General features: G+C 43.8%; 1 protein-coding gene across 1 annotated transcript in view; it reads left to right on the top strand.

Moving 5' to 3' along the window:
• Positions 1–6,803: 6,803 nt before the first annotated feature.
• Positions 6,804–13,889, top strand: part of Trim44 (tripartite motif containing 44) — a 142,213-nt gene continuing 135,127 nt past the window's right edge. The window contains exon 1 of the mRNA XM_045157291.1: positions 6,804–7,513. Coding sequence (XP_045013226.1) covers positions 6,806–7,513 — 708 coding nt within the window. The 5' untranslated portion in view covers positions 6,804–6,805. The remainder of the gene's footprint in view (positions 7,514–13,889) is intronic.

Genomic DNA, 13,889 nt, shown 5'->3' with positions numbered 1-13,889 from the left:
CTAATAGCTATGCTATAGCAGACAGTTGTAATTTGGGAATGCACCATTTATTGCTGAGAGTCCCACACGAATTCACAAGAGTCACAGCTGCAAACTGTGCTGTTCTCCGCATCAACTACTTGCCAAGCATCTTAGAGACAAATGACTTACAGCTGTTGTTAACCACTGAGAAGACAATGCCCCAAAGATGACTCAAGGTTTTGGTGCCATTTGTTATGCAGCAATAGACCACTAATGCAGATTTCATTACAGAGTGAAGGTCCTCCATAACAAAATCTGTAATGTTAGGATGGCACTGGAACTGAACAGAACTTTGGGGAGGATATTATTTAAAAAGTGTAATCTTGAAGAAGCTGTTAGTAGAAATCTAATGGGCTTTATAAAAGGTTATAGGTGAGGGCTTAAAAATGAGAAAAATGTTATTGGGAAGTAGAAAAAAAGGTGTTTGCTGTCTAGCAGCAGGAGTTTAGTAATATTGCTGCAGTAATGTGGAAGGTTGAAAGTGGCCAAAGCAACTGGCTATTGTTGCCAAGGAAATTTCCTGGGAGAAGTTTGAAGATGTTGATTTATGTCTAGTAAAAGTGAAAGGAAAGAGATAACCTGAAAGAATTTTTTTTTTTTTTTTTTTTTTTTTTTTGGTTTTTCGAAGTAGGGTCTCAGTCTGGTCCAGGCTGACCTGGAATTCACTCTGTAGTCTCAGGGTGGCCGCCAACTCACAGTGATCCTCCTACCTCAGCCTCCTGAGTGCTGAGATTAAAGGCATGCGCCACCATGCCAGGCTCGAAAGAAGAATTTCTTTGGCATGTGTGTGGCATGTGTTTGCTTTCACGTGTATATGCAGGTATGCGGGCATGTGGAGGCCAAGGTCAGCCTCAGGTGTTAGCTTCAGAAATGCTATCCACTTCTCTTTTGTAATGGGATCTCTCATTGGCTTGGAGCTCACCTGTTTGGCTAGACTGTCTAGCTAGCCATTGAGTTCCAGGAGGTCCCAGGGGTTCTTTGGGTTTTGTTTCTCTAATTTTGGAATTATATACATGTATGACCATATTTGGCACTTTTACATGAGTATTGGGATTGAATTTAGGTACTTAGGTTTGTAAAGCAAGTACTTTACCCTCTGATCTATCTCCTTTGCCTCCAGAGGAAGAACTTTTTTTTGTTGTTGTTGTTGAGGTAAGATCTTACTCTAGCCCAGGCTGATTTGGAATTCACTATGTAGTCTCAGGGTGGCCTTGAACTCACGGTGATCCTCCTACCTCTGCCTCCCACGTGCTGGGATTAAAGGCATGTGACATCCCTCCCGGCAAGAACTTTTATAAAAGAAAAAATGTAGAACTGGCTCCAAGCCATGCATGCCTTCAACCCCAGCACGTGGGAGGCAGAAATAGGAGGATCGCTATGAGCCCATCCTGAGACTACATAGTGAATTCCAGGTCAGCCTGGACTAAGAGTGAAATCTTACCTCAAAAAGCCAAAAATGAAAAAGAAAGAAAGAAAGAAGAGAAAATTTCCAGCTCCAGCTCCAGCTTCAGGCGGCAAATAAAGACATGGTTTCCAGGCATAAACAAACTCCAGAATGGTGCCAGCAAACATCAAATGATAAATTGACAGTATGGCTATAAAACCCTCTGTTTGGAGTTCTAAAAGGTCTTCAGAGATGTCCTGAGGTATGTGCCTCAGCAGACTCAGCACAGAGACTCCCCCAGTAAAGAAGGGCCTATCTTAAAAAGAATTGTATGTGTTTTTTATTTTAGATTTTTTTTTAGCAGAATGAACCACATTGGATTTATGGGAGATTTACAAGGTTTTAAATTTATATATATGCAAGAAAATTGCCAGCAGGAACACACACAGTACAAAATAACAACTATAGACCCCGTAGAATGTATTATCAGGAAGCAAAGTGACAATACTATGCAGGTACAAACATGGGTTAGTTTTAATGGAAAAGGAGGATGTCTCAGAAAGTAGAATAACAAGTCCAACAGGTGTAGGACTATGGAGAGTCCTTTCCCACATGGAATAGACATGGGTCCTCCCCAGGGAAAATCCCATCATGTATGCAATTGTATTTAAGGATACTATGGACCAGTATCTGTTCAGAGCTTCCTATATTCCTTTTTAAACAAGAATGTCTATTCCTGTCATCCTAAACCTATACCCCCATTGTAGTTGGAAGATCTTGGAGACACTAGTATTAAGGTGAAAAGGAGCTACACTTGAGAAGCTTAATTAAAGCATTATATCCAGGAGACTCATGTATACCTGCTGTGGTGGATTGAACTGAGTATCCCCATAAACTCATGTGTTCTGAAATGCTAGGTCCCCAGCTGTTGGCAATTTGGGAATTGGAGCCTCCTGGAGGCAGTGTGTTGTTGGGGCAGACTTATGGGTTGTTGTAGTCACCTTCACATTACTGGCAGCAAGCACTCTGCCAAGAGCAGCTTGTGAAAGGAAAAGGTTCATTTTGACTTACAGATTCAAGAGGAAGCTCCATGATGGAAGGGAAAACATGGCATCAGCAGAGGCTAGATATCACCTCTTGGCCAACATCAGGTGGACAGTAGCAGCAGAAGAGTGTGCTGGACAGTAGCAGCAGAAGAGTGTGCCAAACACTAGCAAGGGGAAGCTGGCTATAACATATGCAGGCCTGCCCAGATAATTCTGGACAGAATATATAATATGGTGAGACTGTTTGGGCCATGGGAAGAAGTCAGAGTAATTTGTCTTTTTAAAAAATATATGGAGGGCTGGAGAGATGGTTTAGCGGTTAAGCGCTTGCCTGTGAAGCCTAAGGACCCTGGTTCGAGGCTTGGTTCTCCAGGTCCCACATTAGCCAGATGCACAAGGGGGCACACGTGTCTGGAGTTCGTTTGCAGAGGCTGGAAGCCCTGGTGTGCCCATTCTCTCCCTCTCCCTCTATCTGTCTTTCTCTCTGTGTCTGTTGCTCTCAAATAAGTAAATAAATAAATAAATTTAAAAATATATGGAGACCAAAGGCTAGTTTCCAAAATGGTCTCAAAGCCCATGTGTCATATCTTCCCATATGGAAATAGTATCAATCTCCATGGTCAATAGTCTATGTTGAAAATGATGGTGTGTGACTTCTGAGATTAGAGTATAAAAGCTATTATTCTATCTTGTTCTTTGTTGCTTTGGGAAAATTCAACTTTATTTATTATTGTTTTCTTTTTGAGATAGGGTAGTACTCTAGCCCAGGGTGACCCAGAATTCACTATGTAGTCTTAGGCTGGCCTCAAACTCACAGCCTTCCTCCTACCTCTGTCTCCTGAGTGCTGGGATTAATGACAGCCATCAGGAAGTCCTGAATGCAAGGGCCACTTTGTGCCCAGAAGATAGTGCTCCAAAGCATTCCTCCCCATCCTTTGGCTCTTCCATCCTTTCTGACATTTGCCACTTCTGCAACGCTCCATGAGCCTTGCCTACCCTATTTCCTAATTTTGTTTTGACATAGTGTGGTGGTTTGATTCAGGGGTCCCCCATAAAATTAGGTGTTCTGAATGCTAGGTTCCCAGCTGATGGAGAATTGGGAATTAACGCCTCCTGGAGGCAGTGGATTGTTGGTGGTGTGCATATGGGTGTTATAGCCAGTTTCCCCGTGCCAGTGTTTGGCACATTCTCCTGTTGCTATTGTTCACCTTATGTTGGCCAGGGGGTGATGTCCACCCTCTGCTCATGCCATTGTTTCCCCTGCCATCGTGGAGCCTCCCCTCGAGCCTGTAAGACAAAATAAATCTTTTTCCCAGAAGCTGCTCTTGGTTGGGTGATTTCTACCAGCAACATGAACCTGACTGCAACAGATAGTGTTTCAGTAAGTTGTTTAGACAGGCTACCCACAAATATGTCTCAGTCTCCAGAGTAACTGGGATTACAGACATGTGTCATCATGTTCAGTTAAAAAATTGTGTGTGTGTGCATGTGTGTAATATGTGAGGGGTGGTGTGTGTGTGTATTATGTTTTGGGTGTATGGCATACACACATGTGTGCAAATGTTGTGACCAATGTGCATGTGAGTGGAGGCCGGGGGAGGGTATCAGGGGATCTCTGATATCATTCATCAGCATGTTTCCATGAGATGGAGTCTCTCACTGGACCAGGTGCTGCTATTTGTCAGCCTAGTTGGTCAGCAAGCACTGGCGATTCTCAGATCTCCACTCCTCACAGGTCTGGGATTACAGGTGTTTGTGGCCAGGGACAGCTATTTATGTGGGTGCTAAGGAGTCAAACTCAGGGCGAATCAGTCCCTTTCAAAGCCTTTTCTTGCACAGCAAGTACTCTTACCTAGTACTCTCACCTGCTGACCCATCTCCTCAGCCCCTCAAATTGTCCTTTTAAGACATAAAAGGTCTTCTAAGGACTGGAGGGATGGCTTAGCAATTGAGGCCTTTGCCTGCAAAGCCAAAGGACCCAGGTTCGATTCTACAGGATGCACGTTAGCCAGATACACAAGGGGGCACACGTGTCTGGAGTTCATCTGCAGGGGCTGGAGGCCCTGGTGTGCCCATTCTCTCTCTCTCTCTCTCTGTGTCAAATAAGTAAATAAAAATGTCTTCTAAATGTAATGCCATTTTTCCTAAGCCTTGTTTCCTTTCCTTTTTTTTTTTTTTTTAAACAAAGGCAGACTGCCACATGCAGCGCCTCATTTGGATGTGTCTGGAGTCTTGGAAGCTTGACTACACTATGTTCTCCTACAAACGGACCTTGAAAGCTTGTTACCTACTCATATGCCCTTGACAGAAGACTGGTCCTCTTCTATTTGGGGAAGTCATCCTCCTCTTTGACCGAGCACACAGCTTTGGGAGGGTTGAATACAGAACAGTGAGGAAGGAAGGGGACACCTGCCTAGCTAGCCAGATCAGCCAAATCAACCCTGAGGATCAATGGGGTGACAGATGTCAGCCAGATCACCCTCAACAGCCAAGTTGTTTCCTTTTAAGCCTAAGGAATGAAGTGGAAATACAAAACAAGGAACACTACTGTTGGTGCTTGAGTTCACATTGACAACCTCTCTCTTTTCTTTTTTTAAGAATGGTGCATCAATTCTTATTCGAATACAGAGAGAAGTCATTTCCAGAGAGACAAACTGAAAACAGAAATGTGTATGGAACTGGAACAAAAGCAAACCTCAGTTTTCAACATTCTATAGGATTGCTTTGAAGTTTAAAAAAGCTTTATAAAAATAAATATCTAAACAAAGTTGTATAAAGATTAAGTGTACATTATCCGTGGAGATATTATAAAAATTTTAATTAGCATACCAAGATTTTGGTATCATTATGACATATTTAAATGCAATTTGTTTTGTTGATTCATCTCCCTCCTTCAAATCCCTTATTCTTGCTTATATTCTCTTCCCCTCTTTCAACCCCTGATCTTTTGTGTTGAGATGATCTGGAAATCCTAGCTCAAAACTGCCTAAAGAAATCAATGGGAAATAGTCACCAGTCCCTCTCCTTCCAATCTTCTTATCTACGTGTCGGCCTCTCCTCTGAGGAGATCAAAATATCCTTTTTACTCTCCCAAGTGAGTGGAAAATAAAAGCTTTTTGTGAATGGGCAGAAAAGCATATAGAATAAGATGGGTTGCCTACACTACCAGCAGCCCCACACCAAATGTTCTATGTGTTTAAAACCACGTTCAAAAATCTGACTGAGGGGTGGCCCTAGGATCTGCAGGTCCTGACTCTTGCTTTGAAAGTGTCAAAGATCTAGGCCGGTTTGGGGTACTTTCATACTGCTTAATTACAATAGCCCTCTTCCTGTCTTTTGGACTCTGGTTTGAATCTAGAGGGACTCTTTACCTTGCGGGAAGTGACTGTAGCCTGGGATCGATCTCTCTCTCTCTCTCTCTCTCTCTCTCTCTCTCTCTCTCTCACACACACACACACACACACACACACACACACACACACACACACACACACACACAAGCACGTTATCTGACTTCACCTGGCATCTCAGCTAGTGCCCCAAAGGTTCTGAGCCCCTAGACTGTCAACACACAAAAGCCCAGTTTTGCTTTGGATCCAAACTGTGTAGCGTCTGCTGAGCCTGACCCTGAGCCTAGGAGAACCACCAACACAGCCCTTCTGGGTCCCCTGTGGAAATCCCAAGAGGTCAGGTTCAGTTTGGCGAAGAGCCCAGGGTCCTGGCACCTTACAGATGGGCGGCGACAGATGACAGATTGGCAAGTAGAATGACTGAAGCGCACAGGGACTTTGGGAGAAGCGACCACTCAGGGAGGGTGTGGGAGAGGCCGTACCCTTCATCCTCCTCGTCGTCGTCGTCGTCGTGAGGATGCTGAGCCTAAGGAAGCAGCGGGCCGAGCTCAGCTCCGCTGGGGGACGCGGAGGAGGGCAGACCAGAAAAGGGCCCTTGCCACTTTAAGTGACTCAGGAAGTGAAAGGGGCCGCCTGAAGGCGGGGGGAGGGGGGGTAAGGGAAAGTGGAACCGGGGCGGCGGCGTGGGCGGCGGGCGGCCGCGATCTCGCGGGGCAGCAGTGGGGGTGGGGGGGAAACCTTCGCAGCGGCGCCGGACGGAAGTGCGCGGCGGGGGGGGGGGGGGAAGACGCGCGGCGGAGCGGGCCGGGCGCTGCACTTCCGGCGGCCGCGGACTCAACACCCCCCCGCCCCCCACCACCGCCGTACAGCGAGCCGAGCCGAGCCCAGCCGAGCCGAGCCGAGCCGGGCCGGGCCGGGCAGGAAGCCGGGGAGCCGGGGCCGCAGCGGAGAGCTCAGGAGGGGCCGAGGTCGCGGGGGAGGGCCGCGGCCGGCCCGGCAGCCACATGGCGTCCGGAGTGGGCGCGGCCTTCGAGGAGCTGCCTCCCGACGGCACGTGTGACGAGTGCGAGCCCGACGAGGCTCCGGGCGCCGAGGAGGTGTGCGGGGAGTGCGGCTTCTGCTTCTGCCGCCGCCACGCCGACGCGCACCGCCGCCGGTTCCTCAGTCACCACCTGGCCGGCTATGTCCACGGCGGCGCGCGAGCCGGGACGCCGCCGGCGGCGGAGGCGGAGGCGGCGGCGGCGGCCCGGGAGGACGAGGACGTCGCCCGGGCCCGGCGGGAAGCACACGGGCACGTAGAAGGCCAGGAGGCCCGAGAGAGCGGGTCCGAGGACGACAGTGAGTCGGAGGAAGAAGAGAGCAGCGAGACCGAGGAAGAGGACAGTGAGGACGACAGCGAGGAAGAGAGCGAAGGAGACAGCGAGGAAGACATGGAGGACGGGCAAGAGAGCGAGGACGAGGAGGAGGAGGAGGAAGACAACCCGGAAGGAGAATCCGAGGCGGAAGGGGAAACTGAGGCAGAAAGCGAATTTGACCCAGAAATTGAAATGGAAGCGGAGAGAGTGGCCAAGAGGAAGTGTCCGGACCATGGGCTGGATTTGAGCACCTATTGCCAGGAAGACAGGCGGCTCATCTGTGTCCTGTGTCCAGTCATTGGGGCTCACCGGGGTCACCAGCTCTCCACCCTAGACGAGGCCTTCGAGGAACTAAGAGTGAGTATTGGGAGGTCAGAGCCTAGGCCTAGGGGCTTAGGGCCACCCCCTCCCTCCCTCCACAAATTTCAACGCAGATAGGCTAGTGGTGACCTCATTCATTTCATCATGTTTCTGAAAGCTAGCATATTCAACTTGTTGGAAGCGGTGCTTATTCTCCCTGTTGGGGTGAAATTATGAAGTTTTGGATTCTCATCTAAATAAATACAGTTACACACACACACACACACCAAAAAAAAAAAAAAAATCAAGGTATAATCTCTGAAAATTTTCAAGTTTCTGGTCTGTGGATCCCAGGTAACACATTTTTAGAATTTTGACCCCGCTAAGGCCATTTGCGCATCATCACCATTGGGTTTTGACATAGGGCTCTTGATAGGACCATCTCTGCTTACCTGAGACCATGGAGTTTTGCCAAATGAAGCCAAGCAGGTTGGTTCCTCTAGTGAAGACGCCTGGAGGTGGTGATTGTGCTAATGACTTCACATGTACCTGAGTCGTCTTTAGGTTCTTCGTTTTTGAACTTGGTGAGAACGGAGTGTATTTGAGGGTGAGATTGGTGTGGGGATGGAGGTTCTGTTCTCATGTCCTCCGTTTAGAGGCTTATTTATCTTGGACCTTGTTGACCCCAATTTGACAAGTAGGAGGCATATATTGAATAAGTTTGCATTTCATTTGCCTGATACGTACAGTAGATGTTTATGAGTGGTGTTAATCAGGTCGAAGAAAGTTTATGTGATCTGTTCATTAAGTGATCAGTATTTTAGAGAATGTCATATGACTTTTCCCTAAGCAACTTTACAAGTGTCAGCGTTGGGATAACACGTACTTTGATAATGACGATCCATTGTACTGATATTTCTACCCCTTTTTGGTCCATAATTACAATATATTTGTTGTTAGAGTTTTCCAAAACATTAAATATAAATAATCTGAAACTAGCATACACAAAATTTGGCTTCTTACAGACATACCAGATAGTACAAACTGAAATGAAGTAAATTAATATTGTTTCACATTAATACACATCTTCCTATTTCTTATTGAAAGTACCAATTCAAAAAGTGTGGAAAAACATATGCACTCTAACAAATAAATATAAAGCAAATGTTGTTGTAACCTCCACTCAAGATCAAGAAATTAGAACATTGTTACAAATGTTGACAATTCTTCCATGCCCTTCTCCATTTATCAGCCATATCTATTTCAAAGGTTACCATTATCCTGACGTTTGGGTAATAATTTCCATGCATATCTTTATATTTTTAAGTATATATATGCATTTCCTAATTTATTTGAACTTGATATTACTGGTAATACATTTTTATCATTCAATTTTTAGACCTGTTTGTGAGATTCATCCATTGAATGGCTGTGACTTGTTCTTTCATTTTTGTTTTGAATTCCTTTTAATGGATATGCTACAATTTACACTGTCATAGATGAACATTTGATTTGTTTCCAAGTCATGGAGTTTCTGGCTGTTATAAACAGTGCAGGTGACTGGGTGGTGTATGCCTATAATCTTACCACTCAGTAGGCAGAGGCAGGAAGATGAGGATTTCAGAATGATTCCTGCCGTCATAGAGAATTTGAGGCCAGCCTGGATCATGACCCATCTCAACAAACAAACCAAAACATAAACTCGTGCAGGTTTAAACATTTTGGGTCATGTCTCCTAGTGCACATACACCTAAATAGAAATGGAATATAAACCTAGTGAAATTGCTGGATCACAGACTCTGCATGCATTTCTTCAGTAGTAGTAGTTGTTAGTAGCTAGTTTCCAAATTGGCTGTACCAGTTTGCATCATTATGAAGAGAGTTCCTGTTACACTGTGTCTTCACAATTACTTGGTATTAGTAGTATTTTCAATGTGTGTCAAAAGGGTAGTTATATAATGAATGTTGTATCTTGGGTTAAGTGCACTCCCTGAGTTACTAACCATCTTTTGTAGTTTGTGAAGTATCATCAGGTCTTTTGCTCATTTTACTATCAGGTTGTTTATATCTCTTTTTCTTACTAACCTAAGGAATGTTTTAAAAAAATTATTTATGAGCTAGAGAGATGGCTTAGCAGTTCAGGCTCTTGCCTGCAAAGCCTGAGGACCCATGTTCGACTTTCCAGATCCCATGTAAGCCAGATGCACAAGATGACGCAAGCTCAAGGTTGCACATATGCACAAGGTAGTACACATGTCTGGAGTTCAGTTACAGTGGCTGGAGGCCCTTGAGTGCCAATTCTCTCTTTCTCTCTCTTGCATACACACTCACTCTCACTCTCTCTTATTAAAAAAGAAAAAGGCCAATCTCTTGGGTTTGCCTCAAAAAAAATATTTATGTGTTTGTGTATGTACGTGTGCATGTCTGCCATGCAAATGCAAACACCACTCTATCTGGCTTCCCATGTGTGCTGAGGAATTGAATATAGACCAACAGTCTTTACAAATAAGCATCTTTAACCATGGAGCCATCTTTCCAGCCCTAGGGGAGTTTTTAAAAATATTTGATTTCTTTTTTTAATGTTTGATTTATTTGCAGGGAGGGAGGGCGAGAGAGAGAGAAAGAATATGGGTGCACCTGTGCCAGAGCCTCCAGCTACTACCAACAAACTCCAGATGCATGTGCCACTTTGTGCATCTGATTTTATGTGGGTACTGGTGAATTGAAGTGTGGTCATTGGCAGACAAGCACCTAACTGCTGAGCCATCACTCCAGCCTGGGTTTCTTTTTTTAAAAACTATTTTCATTTAGTTATTGGCAATCAGAGAGATACAGGAAAGAGAAAGAGAGAGACAGAACAGGCATGCCAGAGCCTCTAGCCACAGCAAACGAACTCAAGATACATGCACCATTGTGCATCTAGCTTTATGTGAGCACTGGAGAATTGAACCTGAGATCTTAGGCCTTGCAGGCACGTTCCTTAACTGCCGAGCCAACTCTCCAGTATGGTTTCAATTTCTTTTTTGTCAGTTTTAGTTTCAAGTTTCTTCTGTTTTGTGGTGTTTTTGTTTTTTTTTTAAATTGTCCCTTGACTATTCTTTAGTGTGGTAAAATTTAACAATAATGGGTAAAGCACTTGCCACGTACATAAGTATGAGGGCCTGAATTTGAATCTCTAGCACCTATGTAAAATGCCAGGCATAATGGTACTTGCCTTTAATCTCACTTCTAGGAAGGCAGACAGTTGTATTCCTGAGGCTCACTGGTTAACTAGTCTGGTCAAATTAATGAGCTCTAGGTTCGATGAGAGACCCTGTCCTCCCATCCCGCCCCCAAAATGGTGGAGAGCCACTGAGGAGGACACTCAGCATCAACCTCTGACCTTGCACATGTGTACCCACACAATGTAATACATATATGCACACACCACATGTACATACAAAATTTTAACTTTCTTATATAGATGGTTTATGCATTTTTTGGTCTTGTTCTATATATGGTTATCTCTTGCGTTGTGGAATAGTGGCTCAATTAACTACCCTAACCCATACAGATAATGTATTCAGATGAACGCTCTTTCTTCACCAATCAGCTATCCCACCTGTTCTTTGATATGAAGCACCCTTATGTGTGTGTTGCTCTTCTATTCTATAGCCATTGTAGTATATTTTTTGCAAACAAGATGCTTTTTCAGTTGTTATAGCTTATAACATGTCTTAATATCAAATGGAACAAGTCCTACTTTGTTATATTCTTTTTCTTTCTAATCTTTTTGTCTAGTGCTTGCTTTTATCTTGCCTTATTGTTCTGGGTAGGAAATCTAGTATAATGTTGACTGGATAGTCAAGATATTCTGGCCTTGTACCTAATTTAGGAATAGTGTACAGCATCTCATAAATAAATGTGTTATGTTTTATAGTTTTTAAAAGTTATTTATTTGCAAGCAGAGAGAGAGAGAAAGAAGAGAAACAGATAGAGAGAGAATGGACACACCAGGGCCTGTAGCCATTGAAAACAACTTCCAGATGCATGTGTCCCTTGTGCATCTGGCTTACGTGAGTCCTGGGGAGTTGAACCTGGGTCCTTTGACTTCACAGGCAAGTGCCTTAACCGCTAAGGCACCGCCCCAGCCCTGTTTTATAGTCTTAAAAAGTATTTACTTATTTGAGAGAGAGAGAATATGAGAATGGGCATGCCAGGGCCTCTAGCCACTGCAAATGAACCCCAGATACATGTGCCATCTTGTGCATCTGGCTTTAAATGGGTCCTGAGAAATTGAACCTGGGTCCTTAGGCTTTGCAGTCAAGCATCTTAACTGTTGCGCCATCTCTGCAGCCTGTTTTACAACTCTGTTTAACCATAGATAAATTTAATCAGATCAAGACTTTTCTAGTATTAATTTGTTTTTTGAATGGAATTTTGAATGGAAATTGAATATCAAATGCCTTTTCTGTCTTTTGTTTTATCCTACTATGATAATGCAATAATTACATTAATCTATTTACTTTTTTTATTTTGAGAGCAATAAAGAGGCAGAGAGAGAGGGAGGGGAGGGAGAAAATAGGCATGCCAGGGCCTTTAGCCACTGTGAAGTAACTCTAGACGCGTGTGCCCCCTTGTGACATGTGCAACATTGCATGCTTGCATCATTGTGCATCTGGCTTACACATGGTTCCTGGAGATTCAAACATGAGTTCTTAGGCTTCACAGGCAAGTGCCTTAGCCACTAAGCCATCTCTCCAGCTCTGTATTTACTTTTTAAAATTAAGTTTAATCCAGGTGTAGTGCCATATTCCTGTAAGTCTGTAGTCTTAGCACTCAGGAGATAGAGATAAGATTAGGAGTTCATGGCCATCCTTGGCTACATAGCTAGTTCAAGGCCTGCCTGAGCTACATGAGACCTGTCTCCAAAACAAACAGACCACCAAAATTTAAATTTAAGTCAGTAATATATCTACATATCCTGGGAACCTCTTCATTTGTACCTGATTTTGCTACTGGCTGTTGGTTACCACTTTTATTCTCTGCTTATTCTTCTAGTGTTTATTTTACATAAACATAGATGTGTATACAGACCCATCTTGTTTTCATGTCTTCATGCAATTATACTTCATAACTAAAACAACCTGTTTGTGTGGGATTTATTTAACTTGGTCAGGATGTATGATTATGTTTTAGGGTTTTGTTTATTAAAAATTTATGTAGGGTTTGTTTTTCATTTATATTAGCTGGAGAAATTGACCTGTAATTGTTCTTTCTTGACCTATCATGATATTTTACAATCAAGTTTCAGGGTGGCCTCAAACTCATGGTGATCATCCTATCTCTGTCTCCTAAGTGCTGGGATTAAAGGCGTGCACCACCACACTTGGCCCTCTCTCTGATGTTTTTAAGATATGTTCTCACGTAGCCTAGGCTGGCCTCAAACTCACTGTGGTCACAAAGTTGCCACACAGCAGAGGGAGATGCTCTTGAACTCCTGCCTCTACTTCTCAAGTGTGGAAATTATAGACATAGAGATTAATAAATAAGCAGATAAACATGTAATAAGTATTATAAATAAAAGAAACATATTGAAGGATTATAGAGTGATAAGAAGAAATGTAGAACTGAAACTTATGTTGTGACCCTGGGCAAGTTAAATCACCATTTGACTATTTTTCCATATTTCTAACATGTCTACAGTGAGAAATAAAATGGTAGTTTTGTGAGAATGAAATGAGTTGGTGGTTGATTAGAGACTGTTAGCAATGATTGGCATTTATATGATTAATGTGAATAAGCTAAACATACAAGTTTATAGCTGGGCGTACTTTGCACAGTTTATGATTTTTAGTGTAAGTGTGTGTTTATATGGAGGCCAGAGGACACCTCAGGTGTCATCTGCAGGAATATCATCTACTGTCTTTGAGACAAAGTCTTTTGTTGGCCTGTAGGTCATCATTTAGGTTAAACTGACTGGCCAGCATGATTTAATTACCCTCCTGTTTCTGCCTTCCCGGTGCTGGAATTACAAGCATATAACACCCTACTGGGTATATGGATTCTGGAGATCAGCTGCAGGTCCTCATGCTTGCCAGGCAAGCACTTTATCAATTGAGCTATCTCCCAGCCCTAATTTATGTTTTTATATCAGTGTGGAACCAGACCATGAATGACTAGTATTGGTTGTAGAAGACTACATTGCTGCCAAGGTCTGCTGATACTTGGAATAAAACAAACTCCAAATAGGCAGAAAATCAGGGTTACCACAAAGCAAGAGGCAATTAGGGGTTGAAACATCTTGCCAGGTCAAATTGGCTGAGGTCAGGCCTTCATAGTCAATGAAACTGTTCTGCCTTTCCCCTTGGACCTTAGTGTGTTGTAGTTCAATACTGGGAGACTTGGTCTGTCAGTGATTTGGTGGTTCTAAAATTGAACTGAGCCTGGGTTG

Source organism: Jaculus jaculus, chromosome 8, assembly GCF_020740685.1.
Source record: "Jaculus jaculus isolate mJacJac1 chromosome 8, mJacJac1.mat.Y.cur, whole genome shotgun sequence".
Classification (NCBI taxonomy): domain Eukaryota; kingdom Metazoa; phylum Chordata; class Mammalia; order Rodentia; family Dipodidae; genus Jaculus; species Jaculus jaculus.
This window is presented reverse-complemented; position numbering and strand designations above follow the sequence as displayed.